The sequence below is a fragment of the Pagrus major genome, chromosome 4 (assembly GCF_040436345.1).
Source record: "Pagrus major chromosome 4, Pma_NU_1.0".
NCBI lineage: Eukaryota > Metazoa > Chordata > Actinopteri > Spariformes > Sparidae > Pagrus > Pagrus major.
Genome location: NC_133218.1, coordinates 7,076,924 through 7,096,879, shown reverse-complemented (window position 1 = coordinate 7,096,879; position 19,956 = coordinate 7,076,924). Strand labels below are relative to the sequence as shown.

Here is a 19,956-nt window from a genome sequence, read left to right as displayed (position 1 = left end):
AATAACAGGTGGATGAAATTTGATGGGAAGTGTCTTGAAACAATGTCACAGCTTAATTAAATATGTAATTTGCACTACACATAAAGGTCAACCTCCAATCAAATGTGCTTTTAAGACTCTGACACTGTAGCGTATGTAAATACACAGGCCTATTCATGGAGTTCTGCTGGTAAATAGATGAGTGTGAAGCCAAATATTTAAAATGATCTTTAGAGGTGTATGTCGCTCATGCAATTCAAAAACCATAGTTTTATAATATAATATCAATAAAAACCATAAAAAGTAAAATAAAAACATCAGCCAGTGTGGGAGTACGTGGTCAAGAAACGGACCAATCAGCAGCTTTGACGTTGAAGCTTTCGGCTGTCTCCGTCAGTCACGTGACCCTCGTCGCCCTCATCGTGTTTGTCCGTCCACAGTCTCCCTCTTTAGCATACGGGACGGTTAGCACCCACGGTACCATGTTCCGAGCCGTGTTCCGACTGTCAGCCACAGGGGCCCGGAGCCTGGCTCGGTCCCGACCCTGCTACTCAGGTACGACAGCCCGCTTTACACCTGCCCTGAAGTTAGAAAGCCTCTTATGTTAAAGATGACTACATTACGCTTGCTCGGCTAGCTTCCTAGCTTAGCTCCTGCTATGTATGTGTGTGTGTGTAAAGCTAGCTTAGGGTGACATTGACTTATTTTTATGGTTAGCCATCCTTTTGGCCTTGACCTGGATACTTTCTTGCAATTTCTCCATTCATAGAATATTTTAAATGAAGAGGCGCGAAATTAATTTCAGCAAAAAATGTCACGACCTTGTGATGACCCTCCTTAGTTAGTTCAAGAGAGTCAGTGGCCGCAGTTTATACGCAGCTGGTTTCAACACGTTTCACTGTTTCACTCATCTGCAGACCATATAATGTATTGTGTATACAGCTATGTGTTTAAAATTTGCCCATAGTTAACAATGGAAGTCTAGGAGAAGGTGTCAGTCTCGATGCTAATAGTCACCCTAAATGAACTGTCCTTAACTTCCGCAGTTAGGTCGTCATTCATAGGCTCAAGTTGCAGTACACATCATGGGTATCTGTGCAGGCTACGTTACAGATGTCACTTCCAAGAATTTGGCTATATATATATATATATATATATATATATATATATATATATATGTATATATATATATATATATATATATATATATATATATATATATATATATATATATTTTTTTTTTTTCATTTTAACAATGTGATTCGAACACGTTCATTTTGTTTCTGTCAGCACTATGTATTGGGAAGATTAAATATTGATGAACTTTAAGGAGCACTATGTAGTAGGAGAAGAAATTCAAACTCAGAATTTTAGTATTTACAATATTAATGAGGTAATAATAACCCATTTATTTTTTTCCACGACTGAATAAAAAAGCTGTTCCCAGAGGAAAATAAGGTCCACAGAACACTGTTTGATGCTAGAAAGGTGGCAGGGTCCGCCACATATAAACAAAGTAAAACAGTATGGAATTGGGTTGTTCTTTAAGGTCAGTTTGTTTATTCAGTCTTGAAAACAAAAAGAGTTTGTTTATTTAGTCTGTTTAGGCATAAAAAAAAAGAGTTGCCAGTCCTTAATGTTTGTTGGGATATCGTGCTGTTACGTTTTTGTTGTGTGCAATAAATTATGGTTGCGGAAAAAAATGATGACAATACTATAATACTGCATGTATTCAAATATTGTGTGAGGGATTCATGATTGCATTTCAAATTGTTGATCTATTGTTAGAGTCACATGACTAAGCTCTCTGTGTGGGCTATTTAAAGGAACACAAACCCACCTCAAGTCACGTCCACAGACCTGTATTATCTACAGCTTCTAAACAGGTTTCACAGACTCACAGCATGCATGCAAGCAATGTACTTGGACTTGTGTTTAATTCCTTAAAGTGCTTTTTTAACAGCTATTGTGCATGTTTCCAAAAAGAAAAGAGCCTCTATAATGTTAAATCATATTTAATACAGGCAATGTCTCCATTATGTGATTTGAAAGAGGAACTGTACAGTGTACACTAAATGAATATGAGCCTGCAATAATGCCTTTCCCTTTTTTTAAGAATAATCTTCACAGAAGATATTTTGTATAAAGGACTGTACTCTAAAGGGAAAACAAATTCACTGCCAAATTGTCTCTTCTCAATGTTGCTTTCCTCACTGACAGTCATAGATATTCTATAGTTCATCCTTTATGAAAAACTTCACCTGCCCTACAGTGCCCGGCTTTTTATTCATTGTGGGGTTATCATCATGCCAAATGTGGAAAATTACAGCTACATTCATATTATATCAATATCACAAGTCTTAATATGTCATTATTGCTGCTTGTTATCTTGATCTGTTCTTCACTCTGTCTTGTTTGGGTAAGAGCTATGAATAAGTTCAACATTCACACTTCAGTATTGAATCTGGACCTTTTTTAGTACCAACAGAAATGTGAGAGAAGCACATAATATTGAAGGTTGGCACAGAATGCCTGGGCAAATTCATAATCTTATGTTTGATAAGATATTTAATCATTCAAATCAAAATTTGGCCTATTTTAGACAGAAAGACTAATACTGGTTGGGTTTTGTAGCAAGGCATTTTATTTTTATACTACATGTACTTGTATTTTTTAAAAGTCCATGTAAGTTGTTGGAAATGTGTTGTAAATCTCTGTGTCTGCATGATGTTTTCCAGCTCCATTGGCCTCCAGATGTTACTCCCATGGCGCGGTGGAGACAGACGAGGAGTTTGATGCCCGTTGGGTCACTTACTTCAGCAAGCCTGACATTGATGCCTGGGAACTAAGGAAAGGTAACAGTTCATGTTTTCTGTATTGTGGTGGTCATTGTTTTGGTTCCAGTTAAGGTTCATTTAGAATCATGACAAAAACAATCAGCCAAAATATCCACCTATATAAAGTAAATCTGGCCTAATAATTGTCAATGTTGTCCAGCGGTGGTTGTATGGGCTTTTGATTCCCACTACATCTATGGCAAAACTGTGAGCATTGAATGAGTTTTACATTCCAGTATATATAGCTTTTTTCCCTCTCTGTTACAGTTTGCATTTGCTGTTATTATTATTGCTGACTCATGGGCTTTTTCCCATTGATTTTTACGTGAAGGGATGAACACCCTGATCGGGTATGACCTGGTACCTGAGGCCAAGATCCTGGATTCAGCACTAAGGGCTTGCCGGAGACTGAATGACCTGGCCAGCGCCATCCGCATCCTTGAAGCCGTTAAGGTAAGTTGCTGTCCCTTCATAAGGGCTGCTATAAACCTTTTTAATGAACTTTGTTTCAGTTTGGAAGTGCAACTTCTGACATACAAAGAGCTTGAATGTGGATTGCTTAACCTGCTTACGTAATCTCCAACTCTTTTGTGAATTGATTTATTGTGTCAGTCAATTTTCAGGCAAAAATGTCAAATATTTGTTGGTTCCAGCTTCTTAAATTTAAGGATTTTTGCTTTTCTTTGACATTTATGATAACAAATGAGGAGCCTTATGATTTTTGACTGTTCCTTGGACAAAAGAAGCAACTTAATGCTATGGGGAATCGGATTTAGCATTTTTCACAATTTCATTTCACACAGACTAAATGATTAAATTATACCTGATGTTGTTGTCAGGTAAAAATTACACAATATTACTATTTATTTAATAAAAATTATCACAAGGTTATATTGTTTGTGACTGATCAGTACTTAACTTCTCACTGCCAAGTTTGCAAATATTGCCTATGACAAGATGCTCTTTATTTGTTGTTGACATTTTTTGTGTTGTGCAGGACAAAGCAGGCCCCCACAAAGACATCTATCCCTACCTGCTCCAAGAGCTGAAGCCCACTCTGGCAGAACTCGGCATCTCAACACCAGAGGAGCTGGGCATTGACAAGTTGTAAACTATCAAGGTGAGACTGAACCACACCATGAATCATGAATTATATTGCACATTACTTGCTTCAGCTGAAAATATATTTTTCCCTCTTTCCTCAGGTACTTTGATACATCAAGGGATGAGCTCTCCTGGTTCTCTCCTGTCAAATATGTCTATATTGTTGATTAAATCCATGCTGTCCTGTTGTGTACAAAATGGTGGACCTAATAAAGAAACCAATAATTTAGTCGTGTGTTTTTTTTCTGGTACATTCATGAATGTTTTTCTATGTCTATAATGGACCTTTGTTTTCTTTAACAGCAGATGTTTTGATTCCTCGTAGCAAGAAAAGCACATGTTTAAATCATATTAATGTTAGCTGCATTATATATAGGAGTTTCCTGCTTATTTGCTTGCTTCTTCACTGGCATAGCTTACAGGGCAACTTAAATGGAATGCTGCCATGACAGGTGAAAATGTCTATGGTGAAGAAGGTTTATTATGCATGTGCATTCAGTTTTATGTCCATAAACATACCACAACGAATTCAACTCAATTTCAGTGAATAGAAACACTAGCACCTCTCTAATTGATGGTTCAACTATTAACACCATAATGTTGCTGACCTCTGACCCTGTTGAGTTAGACAAGCTAGGAGAAGATTTACGTCTCGGCTTCATTAGTGTGTAAAAACTTTTCTTAGCAGTAGTTACGACACAAATGTTTGAATTTGAGCAGCATGAACACAGCCACCACGGAGCCAACATCTGGTTTATTTGACACATCCTCAGTGAGACAGTATTACCCCTCTCATCCACCAGGTGGAGACAGGAGGCTGAATATCTTTGTCCTGGATTGTGCATGTAGTGAAACATGTATAAAAGCATTCACTGTTTCTGCTATTCTATAAAATAAGCGGTAGATAGCAATTGCACAATTTTTGTGTCGCATCTACAGTATTTGCTAACTTGAGTTTTTTTTTTTTTTATAAATAACGTTAATTTTCTATTTTACTTCTGCCTGTCTTCTGGCGTTATGCTGAACTGGAGATCGAAATGTACGCCGGTGAGCGTGGCCTTTAATTACGATAACTTTACTATAGGAAATTACAAAAATGCTAGTGCACAAAACCAATCATTGAATTGCTTCTTGGATGTCATAATCGCATACTTTTTCCTAAACATGTTAGCGACACAGGATTTATTTTGAAACTCATCCCCGGAAGTAGTATAAACCTGTCACTGCTATCATAATAGCATAGTTAGCTAACAGAAGTGCCTATGCTACCTGTTCCTGAGGAAAACAACAAAGTCCCACGCCGGAGGGACACCTGTCATCATGGCTGTGTTGTGGTGTGAATTGTGACAGCTAACGCCAAGATGATGAACGACATCATAGAGGAACCAGAGAAGGACACCCTGCTGGAGGCGCAGGAGCCACAAGTTTTGTCGGTAATGTCAGCTAAAGCTAGTCCGGCTAAGCCTAGCCTGCTAATAGAAACTGGGAGGCTAGCGGTCTACAACCTGTGATTTTTGACGGTTGTTTTGACATGACAAGACATGCCAATAAAAAGTGTCGAGAGCGTACGCTTTTGGTCGATAGACATAGCTAAGTTTGACTTAAATTGATATAGAGTGACATGATTAATGGACTTAAAAATAAGAAATGATTAGCTCTTCCTGTAAACCGAAAGGACTGCTGGGAAAATTTGGAAGAGTTTTCAATTGACAACATTTCTGTGGGTGGGAGACATTTGGAGGTTTTACAACTTGACTTAACTGATTTAACTGACCAACTTAGCCAGTTTAGGAAAAGATTAGAAAGAGATCAGCTACAAGAGACAAACTAAGATAATGATTGATCATCAGATGGTTGAAATACTTTTTAAGACACCTCTTAAATCTTCTTCTTGTCATTAAGCTGTTATAGTCATTTCCCACACTATTGTCTTGTTACCACTCATTTGGCTACCATATATGAATATGAAATACAGGCTATCTTTAATTTCTGCAACCTCAGGGGCCCAGTGGTGGCACGAGACCTAAGATCGCTGATGGAGGGATCAGGCCTGTGGAGAAAAGAGGACCTTACATCATGTCTAGAGCTCCAGCAATCCACCTCAAACTACGTAAGCATTCCCTTGACTCATCAAGACCAAGACATAAACACGTCATAATTATGCCTGTCTGCAGGTCATGAATCTTTTCATTATTGTTTTTATGAGTTCAGCTGTGGTTTATACTGTTGTACACAGCACAAAATGGAACAGCTACAGAGTAATGAAGTGCAGGACAGCAGAGTCTGAGTCATATGACATGCATTAGATAAGTTTCGCACAGTCTGTCTGTATAGAAAGCAGTCGACATAGACAGTTTTAATGTAGTTCACTGCCTACATCCTTCTAAGGTCCTGATATCTTTATGTGCAGATGAGAATGTATCAAATATCTGACTGACTGGTGATTCTAGTTCTGATATTTGGCATCGACACAATAAAGACTTTCTGTAGCTTCACATTCTTGCTTAAAGTGAGGGAAATGTTGTGGACATGGAGGATTTCCACACAGAGAAGAGATGATGTTGGGTTCCATGCATGGTAAAGTGAAGCAGACTGAATCTGTCATGTGAGATTAGTGCAGAAGACACATGACATATTTCACAGACTCCTTTGTTTGTTTTAAATGTGTTTGCACCCAATACTGTAAATATGAAAGGATTTTTAAACGCTGGATTCCTGAAACGTCACCAACATTTGGCACCTAAATCGATGGGAGCTATCTGTTGAGCCCAGCCTGAACAAATGCACTTTAATGTTATTAGATAAACATATTAAACAAACCACAAAGTTGTGCTCAATTTGAACGAAGAAATGGTCAGTTTATGCATTTAGAATTAGAAAAAAATGTATTAATAGTAACTTTTCATCAACTATCAACTATCATCCTCATCCGCCTCAGGTTTTAGTGTGGAGAAAGTCTTGTGTTAAAATAAGAACAAGGTGTTACAAATGTATTGATCTGACCTGAACCTCTGGTGGTGACTTTAGTCAGCTCAGATCTGCTTTGACCATGATAACAGAGCAGTGGAAAAAAGTCAGACTTATTAGCAATCAAATGAATTCAACTGGTGTAAGCATTTCGAAAAAGCGAATGAAATCCAGTTTATTATGTTTTTTGCCTTTTACCTCCAATAAGTACTGTTCTCATGTCGGTTTCATGATCATAACACAATGATGCCATTCATTCTTAAAGAACTTCCACTTGCTGAGAGTGTGTGCAGGAAGCTTCATAAATCTCAAGTCCTACTTTTAGATTCAATTATTTTTTTTAAGAGATGTTTTGTTGTTAGCATAGATATACCTCTCATTTGACCTTTGCTTTGACTGTCATCCATTCACTCTCAGTCAGCACATACATATCTCTTATTATTCACAGAGAAACACAGGGAGATGGCGAGGAAAGCACTAAAAAAGAAAGCCCTCTCCCCAGGACCTCCAGTCATGCATCAGCCCAGACAAGGAGCTAAGAGGTGAGGAGAGGAACCTTCTTTTTGTAATGCTAGCATGTGGAAGAGATGTTTGTTTTGCATGGTTTTTACTGTTTCTGTTTTTCCGTTTTAGGATGGTGAAGTATAACAAGGGCTACGCTGCATTGAGTCAGCACGCTGATGAGAGTTTGGTTGCGCTGGACTCGGACAGGTAATGTCACACCAGATATACACTTACATATACTGTTTAAGCAGAAACTGATCACTGAAAATACTTACAATAAGTGGTGACAGTAGATTTTCCTTCTAGAACCAGTATTCTTTTTCTTCTTTTCCTACAATGTTTTTCTCACCTGTACACACACTTGCACATGTTAAAGCTATGCTCTTTATTTCTCACAAAAGATTGTAGTCTACCACAAAATCATGCTGTAAATTGATGATTTTGGTCTTTTCATAAAGATGCAGTGCAGTTGGGCTGAAAGTATGACAGAACATTAACACAAGCTCATCAGAGTGTATCAAAAATATATCTAAACAAAATAAATGTTTCTGGTTTTAGTTCTCCTTTAAAAGAATGTTAGGACTCATTTTTTGTGTGCAATCAGATGTAATTTCAGTTCAATGAATCCCATCTCATTTCTAAGTTTAACCCACCGTTTTACATTGTAACCATAAACTCATGTCACCTGGACATTAACAGGTACCTGTTGCAGGTAGAATTCTGGTATTTTTCCAGCTCTAGCGTTCCTAAATACTTTGGTACATTGAAATGTTTTGCCCTAGAGTGACAGAACCTGTCCTACTTGTCCTTACAGTGATGAAGAGATTGATTTTGAGCAGTATTCCTCAGGATACTCTTCAGCTGAGGTAAGTGAGCCCAACAGGACCTTCTTCAGATGATCGTTTATCGATAATTTGTGTTCTTATCAACTCAGGCTTGTTGTCCTTTCATTTTTGTGACCTCTGCACAATCTTTCACCAAAGCTCAGTTCAAACCGAAGATTCACAATAAGACGCAACAGTTTTAAGGGAAGATGCAGGGAAAAGATCCCGTGGCGTGAACTGGCACGTCTCAGCCCAACTCAAGCCAGCAGATGTTCTTAGCTGCCACTCAGCTTGTCAAGTCACCAGTGACCGGTTTAGAAACATAACGCATGTCACCTGTTTTGACAGCCAATCACTGACTTGTGCTGTCAGCTGGTCATGTCAGTTATGACTCATCGGCTTGTTCAAATGGCATACGTTTTGATGGAGGAAAGTAAGGATCAGCTCATCAGTTTGTTTGAGAAACAGACGTGTCCATTTGACACAACCCTTAACATTTTTATTAACTGCTAAACTCACAAGTTCACAGCTCAACTTTTCCTCTGTTCTGCTCACATTCAGTGTCTCTCTCTCACTCTCACTCGCTCTACCACACACCCACTACACACTTTTTGTTTTCGCCGTTTAATCAATGCTAGAAATGTAACTGTAGCAAGTAACTCACTGTCATTAAGCTAACTGATATTTTTAAGCTGCTACAAATTATATTCAGCTACAGAAGAAGCCTGAAAAACTGGCAGCTAGAAAAGCAGTACTGAGAGTCATTGGTATGGAGACAATAGATAGTCTCGGGCTGTCACTGTCAAGTTTCAGCTCGTCTAGTCTGGAATCTTTTGTCTGAAGGGGGCTGTCCACATTAGCTCGCCTTAGCAGGTCAGCACACAGTTGGAAGTGCAACTTTGAAACACTTGCCTTTGACTTTGCAAAACCTTCATAAATATTTAGTACCCATGGAGAAAATAAAATCTGTCTGCACAATAAAAAAAATGTAAAAGTAAAAGTTACTCAAGGGTTTTCTGTAGCACAGTCGCACCACCAAATGATTCACATTTTCCAAACAGTAATGAGGTAAGGGGTTAAAAGGAACCGGTTTGCCTTAAGGTGCAACTGCTACAAGGAAATCAACATTTGTCTTTGTTAGCTTGCATTCATACATAATGTAGGATCTGTTGTGTGCCTTTGCATAAGTAAATGTGAGCGTCAAGGATGTGTTTTATATTGACCTTACCATTGTTGTATTTAACATACACTCTACGTCTCAGGCTCTTGATCTCAGATATGTAGCCAGCGTTGTTTACTCCACCTTTTAGCAGAACTTTAGTCGTACTTGTTTCCCCACATTGCTGTTGAGTAACTGGAATTTTCAGATACATTTTTAAAATATATATTTAAATTCAAACTGAGTCAGTTTATGGGTGGGTCACAGACTCATGGCCTCCATCCTGACTAAATATTTCTGTGAAACTGGCAGTAAACCAATCACCTGAACCCAGTCCATTCAAATACAGGCTAGAGAGAGAGAGACCTCACTGGCAACTTAACTTGAACCTAACAGCCAGTTGGATCCGTCATTACTTTGTGTCCACAGAATATTTTTCTGTGCCTTTTTACTCAAGTAACTCTGTTTCATTTAAATGTAAAGTGTCTTAGAACAATGTAGGTGAGCTCATTACACAATTATGAATTAAGTTCATTAAAGACTTCTAAGGCTTATTTCCATCGTAAATTACACAGCCACTGTGGCTTGAAAACACCTCACTTGTTTTGTGTTTGTTCACATTTTTTGATTATCACATTATAAACTGTAATTTGACAGCAAATTAGAGTGTAACTGCCCAAAATGAGAGTGTAGACAACATGTAATTTAAGTTTTTTCTTTAACTTATCATTATATATTTCATTGCACAATGCAATGGCTATAAAATGATGACACCATTGGTGTTTTGACTGGTTCCATATAAACCTTGCTTTCACTATGCAATTTTGTCTGCCACAAAATCTCCTCTTAAGTGAAGCCTGGCAGCATGGCACAATTTCTATCTGTTTCCACGTCTCCATTATAGACTAAATGAAAGAATAAACTCATGTTTTGTTCTGTGTTGGTTGAGGAAAATGGAGACGATTCGGTTGTCTTTGTGACAGCAGCAGCAAGAATTGCTCAGTTGCAGAGGAGAGAGTGAAATGTCTGCCAGGTTGTGTGTGTGCGTTACTAAGGTCCTTTTCTTTGCTCTCCAGGTCCATCCTGATTTAAGCAGGCAGCTGCTTCAGGACGGCTACCGTCTGGATGAGATCCCCGATGACGAGGACCTGGACCTGATTCCGCCCAAAGCCATGGGCTCCTCTGTGTGCTGCTGCTCCGAGGGCCCGTCCTGCTCCATGCAGTGATGCCGGTGCCGTGACTTGAACCTTACAAAGGCTCGGCTCCAGCTCCTGTCCCTGACATTAGTCACTGGTGGTGCCTGAGGCCTTTCTTTTTAACCCAGGACCACTGCTGTGCTGCCTGAGGACTTCCAGCTCTGAAGTCAAACTCCTGCTCATGCGGGACAGTGTGCGCTGAGAACACTCAACACACAAAAAAAATGCGGATGGACATAAGAAGCCTTATCCACTGTGACCCCAAAGCTCTACGTATTTTTTTATTTTCGTCTTTTTATAGAAGTACATAAAATGCTAACTATTATACTTCTCCAAATAGAGTGGCAGAGAGTTTCATCATTTGGGAGATGTCTGTGTTGACCCAATGGAGAGCTGCTTACTGTCTTTTCTGCACTGGTGAACGGGTCTGCAGCCCTCTGAGCATGACATGCATACACAAATGGTGTATTGTGTTTTTGGTGAATTCGAATTTTCACGTTATCACATGACACATTGACATTCCCTCACTCTGGTTGCATTAACTGACTTTTTTTGTTTTTTTTTTACTTTGTCCTTAAAATAAATTTTTAAGAGTTATTCCTAGATGATATGACCACCAGTTCAGTATAATATGACAACTATTCCAACAAAAAATAACTAATAGGATGTCTTTTAATATAAAGCAGAGCACTGAATTGAAATAGTATAAGTGAGTGAAACCACTTCATTCCTTTATGTGTATGGATAGTTTTTTTTTTTTTTCAGCAAATGTTTCCATCTCAAAAACCTGATATGACCTGTAGACGACAGCCTAGGTTTATATTCTCTTGGTTCCACATTTTTCTGCTATGTGTCTAAGAAGACAAAGAGTTCATTACATTTTACATGTTGTTACTGAGCAAACTGATACATACCAGGAGGGACTTGCTCATCCTCTACCTGTAGAAGAGAAAAGCTTAATGAAAGGTAGTCCTTTTAAAGGTTGTTCACTGTTTGAAAGAGTGATACCAAATGTTACATTATTAAATATGGCAGATGAGTGGTTAAAATATATTAGAGATTCCTATATAAGTCATCTTGTCAACTAGAGAGGCATTTGTTTATGTGGTTAGACGTATATGTTTCTTTTTTTATTTTGAATATGCTTTAGAAAAGACTTTGGTTTAAATTGGTGGAATTCAAAAAAATGATTTACATTGATAACTTTTTTTTCGGTATCGATTATGTAGCATTTTGGATTTGAACTTCAGTCAGGATCATCTTCTCTACCATATTTAGATTTGGCAGATTTGTTACATCGTTTTATTTATTTATTTATAAGTACATTTGTAAGGAGGACACTACAAATGGTTGTTACAGGTTAAAAACAGTAAACCAGATTTGCATAAGGCTTGAGGTCTACCCTTGTCATTTGTAACGCAGTTTGAACTGTGTTGGGATTATTCTCTGTTATGATGCCTCTGTTGCTGATCTAATTCTGAAAATTATAATTACTTTCCAGTTTAAAAATGTATCTGTTCACTCATGCTACAGTCCGGGTCATATTTTACTATTAATTATTGCTGATAGTTTTGAAACTGTGCATTAACAAAAGATGTTAATTATCAGAGTGAGTGACAGTGATCACTTTCTCAGGAGATGTTGTGTGCTAGTGGGCAAATAGAAAGTAATTTGCCTTTCACATTTACATACTCATATTTACTTTACATTTGTTAAAAAATAAAATTGCACAACTGTTGAAGTGCATAGAGGTTTAAAGTCAGGATAAATGTATGGCTGCTGTTTCACCTACCTGTGTTGGTTTTTAGAGGGCGTAACTCTCATGTAAATAAATGGCATAGCCGACCACTTGACCACCATGAACAAGTAAAAGACTGGAAAGGGACATTTAGTGCAAGAAAAATTAGGAACTTTGATTTGTACTTTGTACTTTACAGTTGGGATCAACTCACTAATTCGAATTCAGGAAGTTCATTTTGTTGAAAATGCCACATTACTAACAAAAGTTATGTACACGATCTCCTCACAGCACTCTGTGGTTGTCATGTGAGTGATTCAGGAATAAAAGCTGATTCTGCAATTACACTCGGTGTGAGTCGCGTGATAAAAGTGTGAGGTGAAATGCTTTAAATGTAACCACTGGATTTAAAGTGTATTGACCCCGGCCCTGGCTTTGCACGATGTTTTTATGTAGACTAATATTGCACTTAACACCAGTGGTCAGTAGCAAGTACACTTGACTCACCTGTACTATGCAACTATTGGGACAATCTGCTTGTTTTACAACATTGTGACGATATAGTGTTATTGAGTGCTAAACGCAATAACTGACTTATTTTATAACGGTCAACACTAGTCTTTTTTTTATTTGATTGTTCTGTTTTTTGTTTCACATTATTAAATAAAACTATTATCTACACTTACATGTGTATGACTGTGATTATAATTAAGAATCATCTCCGATAGTGCTAAGTAAGTAGATGGTATGTCGGTGGAGGTTATCGATTATGGGATGTGAATGAGTTTTATGTATGTGGTTGATATAAAACACTAACCACAATGAACATTGTAGTTGTTGTTTCCACAAGATGGCGGTGTGGGGCTATGCTGCAGTGTCACAACACCTATTGCACTTCACTATTAGTCACCATGAGGTGATATGTCATTTAAATATTGCATTATAATAATTGTCAAGTTCAGAGAAAGATGTGATGGTGTAAACAGGCCATGTGTAACTGGAATATTTCCAATATTTAGCAAGAGACCGGTCTCCATTGGCAAAATATAGATTTTTAAGAATGCAATTTGGCTTTAAAAAAAATAAATATATGTTCAAATACAGCTTCCTTCAGAAAATAATATTTATATATTAATACATTGTATTAATTAATGTGTTTGACACCATTTAACTTGAAAGTTTTTTAAATACTTTTGGAGATTTTATGGCTTAGAAGGCTATCCACAGCTATTAGCATAGTGCTATGTTCATTTAGCCTGCTCTGTGCTAAGTTGAACGGATGTATATGAATGAAGTAATGAATACATTAGAGGTAAACGTACTCAGATAAGAGTGTCATGAAACTGAAAAGGCAGTGGGACTTGTTGCGGTCGCTGGGCGGGTCTAATGCTGTAGTACGCCATGTGGGGGGGTGTCAACTGACGGGGAGGAAAAAAAAAACGAGTGAAGGGAGTTACCTCAGCGCTCTGCGAGATATGAGATCGGGCTATTTTCCAGTCGTTCCCCTTTTCTATTAAAGAAGAAAAATCACGAAAATCATTGGGGGAAGAAAGCGAGAAACACGGCCACATTTGGAGAGGTCGCCCAGAAGAGAGCTCACCCTGAAGAGAGCTCACTCACAGCGCCTTTCTGCCGGCGGATCAGTCGCGAGCTACACTTGCATGCACAGTACTGCTGCCCCCGTGCGCGCGCGCGTGTGTGTGTTTACAAGTGTTTGAACGAGTGCCACAAACGAGGGAAGAAGAAGGAGGATAAAGCCAAGGAAGGAGGGATGGTGGACAATTCAGGCAGTAGTAAGGCACAAATGGTGAGTCGTCGTCCTGCTTGGCGTCCCTCTTCGTCTGTCTGACCTGTGACGAGCTAAAATATCCTCCGAAAAGACGCAGCTCGACCGCCTTTTATTTAACGCAGAAGAGTTTAGCTAGCTTGGCGTTACACTTTCCATAAGAAAAAGAAGAAAAAAAACTTTCAGAACTAATTTTGTCCTTTATGGTAGGTAACTTTATACTTATTTCATAATCTCACACACTTTTTTTTAGAGGAAGTCAAGACGTTATAAGGCCAAATGTTTTATTTGTACGGTGACTTTTCCTAAAACGTATAGCGCATACGTTATCCACGTATTTTGAGGATGTGGCAGCTAAGTTAGCTAAATGCGGAAAAGGTGTCATTTTTTTTTACAGTCTTAGCAGATTTGTCTTTTCACTGAAGTGGCTGTCTTTCTTACTAATACGACTTGAGGTCAGTTTACCTTTCTTTTCTTTCAACACTGAAGTTTTTGCTGGAGGCTGTTTGGAAACCAGTTTTGACTAACATTTGCTATATTCATGACCATTTTACTGTCCTTACTTAAACACAGTGATGTTAGCTGGGGTCAGTTTTGCAACCTCTGCGTTGATAAAGACGTTTAAATGTGTTATTGGATGTCTTAATGATAAATCACCGCACGTATCCTACAAAAAAAGTGATTTGCTAGCATTTTCATTTGTTTTTTCCGTGGCTGGTTGCTGTTGTGCCTCATGTTTTAACGTTCGGCTGTGATATTTGTGTGGACCCTGAAACCTTAAAGTGATCTTCAGGGTTGCTTTAGTCTATTTTTTTTTTAGAAAAAGGTTACTTTGTTGTGAGCCTGGTAACATAACAGTGGTTTTAGTGTGAATTGGTGTGTATTGTCCTACTTCATTGTTTGTGCTTTTACACATGCTCAGATTTGAATATTTGTAGAGTTTAGGTGTAAAAGTTGGGATCCCCACATATTCAGTTTATTCATATGAGAAAATACAGTTCAGATTTATTAAGGTGATGCTGAGGATTTTTCAACTTTTGACTCGGTGGCGCTCAGCTCCGGCCCCTGGTTCAAACATTGACTAAAGTGACTAGGTTCAGGGAGTTACAAGTTAACAGGTTTTACTACTACGTGATCCTGATGAAAATTATGGGGTTGAATCATCTGTACTCTGTGTGTAAGTCTTTGTTTAAATTACCCCTTTGTTTCCATTGTAACATTGATTATTTTGGGGGATGCATGTGTGCTACACATGTCCCATTTTGTCCTGTATAATGAGATAAAGGGGTAATTAGATTTCAGTATATGGTAGGTCATCCATGACTCCCTCTCTTTCCTCCCACAGCCCAGCATGTCTCAGGAGCCTGGTGTAGCCTTTCCTCAGAGCACCTCTACAGGGGGGATGAAGCTGGAGGCAGTAATGGAGCAGCTCCAGCGCCAGCAGCAGGCCCGACTGGAAATGGAGCGCAAGGAGAGGAAGCTGCGAGAGGCCCATATCATGTATGCTCAGCAGGTCGCTGCCCAGCAGGCCATCCTGGCGGCTGCCCGGGCTTCTGGGGCCAGCTTCATGGGCAAGAGCCTGGCTGGAGGGGTCCCTGGTGTTGGGTTGCCTCCCCGGATGTCCAATCAGAGCAGTGTGGACTCAGAAAGAGAGGATGACGAGGACAGAGGCCGGGATTCTGGCGATGAGGATGACGACAATGAGATGATGGAGGGGGACGAGGGCAGTGATGACGATGAGGCAAGTGCCAGTGGTCTGGAGTTCCTTCGCAAGCAGACCCTCGCTTTGCAGCAGAGCGCCTCCCGCATCCAGGCCCGTCCATTTGGCAGTTACTCTGCATCGGCCCCCCAGAGGGCTGCATCCCCACCTGTCAGAGTGAAGCAGGAACCTGACGAGGGCCTGTCTCCTGCAGGGCCTCACTCTGCTACCTCTCCGAACGGACAGGCCGACTGGGGCTTTGATGATCACTTCAGACAGGTTAGTGCCTTGGCTCCTTGCCACACTGTTTCTTTTTGATTACATCAATTCTTGTTTTGGTCTTTTCCCAGTCTTCCAGACATTGCCCCTCAAACTAAAACTGGTGTATTATCGTGTATACAGAATGTGTAAAATGACATTATCGCTGAAGATTTCCCTCTGCTAATTCAAATCTGTTTTACTTAAATTCAGTGAGTCAGCACATAGCTGCTAAATCAAAACACTGTTGTTGATTGTGACCCAAAGGAGTAAGGCTTTTCTTAGTACAACACTCTCCCTTTGAGCATTTGTTTGATTTCTTAGTACAGCCACCTGCTGTGAGCGACTGCTTAATCTTGACTGTGGGACAAACCTCTTCAGCAGTATCTTTGTGAGAAACTTCAAATCTCTGTGGATGGTTTACCGCCGATTGGCTTTTGTGGCTAAAAATCCTCCTAAGTGACTCCTGGCAGAGGGCCAGACTGGGGCGCAACATGTTCACACTCACTCGTTCTCTCCCTCTGCGCTCACATTCTGTGTGTGTATGTGTGTGTGCGCCACTCGCTTTCTGTCCCTCTTGGGGCTTTGCTCAGCCTCGGGTTTGGCTCTGATCCAGGTAGCGGAGTCAGGCAGGGCTGCTGCTGTGAGGCTGTGGGTGGTTGGCCGGGTCAGCACGAGGATTTTGGGTGGGTGGGAAGGTTGGATGTAGTACACAGTAGCAACCCGTCTCACCCCCCTCCAAGAGTTTCGGCTGTGTGCCAAGTGCACTTTTCCTTGAAGGTAAATATTTCTTCAGCACAGTATTACAGAACGCTGGAATGCCAACTGGGAGCCAAGCTGAACTACATGCGGTTTAGCATCATAGCTTGGGACATAGCAAGTTAAACAGGGCTCAGAAGCCTAAGGGTGATATAAAAAGCACTGGTTGCACAAGAGTGGGCTGTGTCAGAGGACATATCTGAACTTGATCAGTGGGCTCAACTATCATGTTTCTGGATTTTATTACTGTCTATTTAAAGGCAAATGTCTTTGGATGGTGCTTCTCTGGACCACATTTCCAAATTAAGGGAAGGCAGTTGTGAAGAGTTGGGAGGAGTATCAGCAGTGGTAGTTGTCATTTTATAATTGTTGTATATCCACTAGAGCCCTCACTGGGATCTGCAGGAGATGATTTAAAACATCACTCTAATATGAACATTGTATGAAATGGGAGTTTCCCTGCATTGTTTGAGCTGCTTATTGTCTCCAGAGGTGTCAGAGAGAGTGGAGTAGTATTATTCTGCGAGGTGGCCTGGCTTTGTGTGAACGTTGTCAGAACAGAAGATCACAGCAGCCGAGTTGTAGTTGACCAGTGCCCTATCTGAGGCCTGGTGTCTTTTATTAGGAGAGGTGGGCTGAGCCTGGGGGTTGGGGGAGGCATTATAGGACGAGAATTGGTCTGGCCTTTTTTTGTTTCCTCTCTTTTATCTTTCCTGTCATTATGTCAGCTCTGCAGTATTTAATGACGGCTCATCTCTTCAGGCAGTTTCAGGTTGCACCACTGTAGGGGGGAGGGGGACAGTGGAGGCAGGGGAACTGTTTTTTTTTCTTTTTCCCTTTTTTGATGTCATTGTCTTCGAGAGGCCAGAGACAAGCCAGGCAGATGCCACAAATACCGACCCCTGTAATAATGTAGGGAGCACATTTATTATGTTCTAAAAGCAGTGACAGGAGGGGATAGGATGAATAGCTAAAAAGACAGATGTACAGAAGCCCATTTACATGAACATTTACATTTCATGTCGCCAGTTCCAACGGGTGGAGGCTTTTACGCAAAGCACCATGTGTGCATCTGACTACTCTTGTGCTCTTGAGCCATAGCAGACCATATTCGAAGAGTGAGGCTCCGGATTTCGCCCAGAGCAGCTCACAGAGAGACCAACAAGATAAAAATGTCAGTTTGTTAGTTTCACATTTCATTCAACTTTTGTTGCAATGTTATGAGATTTTCATGGTACAAGTCATCTCAGAAAATATCACAGTGTGTACGATATTAGACAGCTGTTATTATCAGTTACAGTGACCGCTAATGCAATAAAAACAAATGGGTTTTTTTGATTGAACAAACCTTTTCAGTATTTTTAAAAAAAAATGATGATCTGAAAGACATTAAACTAGATATAAACTTAAAATACCATTTGTTTTTTTAAATTATCCTACGGTAGATTTTAATACTATAGATAAGAAAAATGTACACGGCCTGACGATCATCAATTGTCATACCTCCATGTTTGTTAAACGGTATATCGCTGGAACCCTAAATGCAACTGATATTGATGATTGCCAACGGTTAGCTGTAGCTCCAAGACAATGGTTGGAGTATTAATGTAATGCAGAAAAGAACAACCAGTGCATATCGATGTAATAACAAGGTAATGTTTACTTGTATGTAATATGTCTCACCCAGCAGCAACACTTGACTGACAACCATTTGATTAGTCTGTCCTGTAATCCGGAGTGTTTTCAGTGTATATGAGTGGTGAGGGCCCATACAGGTCAAATGGGGGTGGACAGACACGGGTAGCCAGTGTTTTCGTGTCAGTGATGTATGTGTGGTGACCTCAGCCCTGTCCTAAATAGCAGAGTAAATAATTGTCAAACAAGGGGCTGGACAAAGGTGTCGCGTGGAGAGAGGGCCAGGGCAGGCAGTCGTACGGCCTCAGCACTCTGGCCTCTGCCGCAGTGGGACAGAGGCTGCATGACCCCTGTAATCCACCTCCCCACCCCTCCTGCTCACACAAATGCGCGCACGCACATGCACACACACACACACACACGCACAGAGACATGCCTATAGACCCCTCCACTCCTTGCGATAATCCCTGTGTGATTAATAGAGTTTTAATCACGCCTGCGGAACACTGATTTTCTTGTGTCCTAGTGTATGTGTGGTGAAATCGCTTTAGTTGGATTGGCTGGATGTTGTAACAGAGATGTTGTGTGGTATGCTGCAGGTGGTGTGAGTGCCATGGCTTTCGTTCCACAGGTTTACAAGTTTTACATACAGCATGCTGTTTGTTCCTGTGCAACCCTGCCTTCTGACAAGTGAGACAAAGTGGAAGCAGCAAGCAGAGTATGTCTACATTTGCATTGCTGTAATCACAGAAGGAGAGGGATGACAAGTCAAAAGACATAGAAACCAGCTCTAGTACTTTTCTTAACACATCACTGGGCTGAATAGTAAGTTTAAGCAGGCATCAAACTAGACATCAAGTTGACAGATTGCTGGCCACATTTGAATTGTTTCTGATTGCGGTGTTGGTGCTCTTGAGTAATAATTTCCTATGACTCAATGCAGAAAATCATATTAAGAATACATTACACAATGTGGTTCTCTGTCATTGTGTCACAGCCAAGAACATTAGCCTTGTAAATACTGGTTGTACATTTGCATGGTACTATATTTAGCAGGCTCAACTATAAGAGGCTGGATAATTACCCCCTGCTGCCTGATTAGATTTGTAGTCTCTAATTTGGGTTGGATCAGAGACCTTTTTAATCTCAGAATGTTGTAAACCATCCTTTCAAAGCAAGTAAATCAGTGCAAGATAATCCTCTCAGAAAAGAAGAAGGCAGAACCAGTCTTCAACTTGAATCAGGGGTACCAAGAAAAGTGGTGGCCCACAAGGGCAACCAGACCACAGTCACTGGGCATCTGTTGCTGCTGAGCCCTGCCATCTCTTGCTGTCCTCGGGCCATACTGCTGCTGCTCAAGCACTGAAGCTTGTCTGTTGAGCCAGCGCTGTTGCATAATTTAGCTGTCGCCCCAGCAACACATCAGCCAGGAAGTGGGGAGCTGCACGGCTGCAGTGCAGAGATCAATAAGGATTGTGTGTGAGCTTTTAGAGGCAGGAATGTTTGGCCTT

The 19,956-nt window shown here is 40.2% G+C and overlaps 3 protein-coding genes across 5 annotated transcripts in view; all 3 read left to right on the top strand.

Annotated features, from left to right (window-relative positions):
• The first annotated feature begins 397 nt into the window (after positions 1-397).
• On the top strand, positions 398-4,149 carry LOC140995212 (cytochrome c oxidase subunit 5A, mitochondrial-like). Its single transcript, XM_073465178.1, has 5 exons — positions 398-534; positions 2,718-2,834; positions 3,148-3,269; positions 3,814-3,936; positions 4,022-4,149. The coding sequence occupies exons 1-4, from the start codon at positions 462-464 to the stop codon at positions 3,925-3,927; spliced, it is 426 nt and encodes a 141-aa protein (XP_073321279.1). The 5' UTR covers positions 398-461; the 3' UTR covers positions 3,928-3,936; positions 4,022-4,149.
• Positions 4,150-5,142: 993 nt separating this feature from the next.
• Positions 5,143-12,989, top strand: fam219b (family with sequence similarity 219 member B). The gene is made up of 6 exons (XM_073465152.1): positions 5,143-5,353; positions 5,922-6,030; positions 7,336-7,429; positions 7,521-7,598; positions 8,206-8,257; positions 10,451-12,989. The coding sequence occupies exons 1-6, from the start codon at positions 5,282-5,284 to the stop codon at positions 10,598-10,600; spliced, it is 555 nt and encodes a 184-aa protein (XP_073321253.1). The 5' UTR covers positions 5,143-5,281; the 3' UTR covers positions 10,601-12,989.
• Positions 12,990-13,769: 780 nt separating this feature from the next.
• LOC140995137 (AT-rich interactive domain-containing protein 3B-like) overlaps positions 13,770-19,956 on the top strand; it is a 53,312-nt gene continuing 47,125 nt past the window's right edge. Inside the window, exons 1-2 of one of the 3 annotated variants that reach the window (XM_073465075.1) lie at positions 13,770-14,115; positions 15,440-16,072. In XM_073465075.1, the coding sequence (XP_073321176.1) occupies positions 14,080-14,115; positions 15,440-16,072 (669 nt within the window). In that variant the 5' untranslated portion in view covers positions 13,770-14,079. Of the gene's footprint in view, positions 14,116-14,159; positions 14,301-15,439; positions 16,073-19,956 lie in introns of those variants that run through there. The other 2 variants (XM_073465073.1, XM_073465074.1) reach the window with 2 other exon arrangements.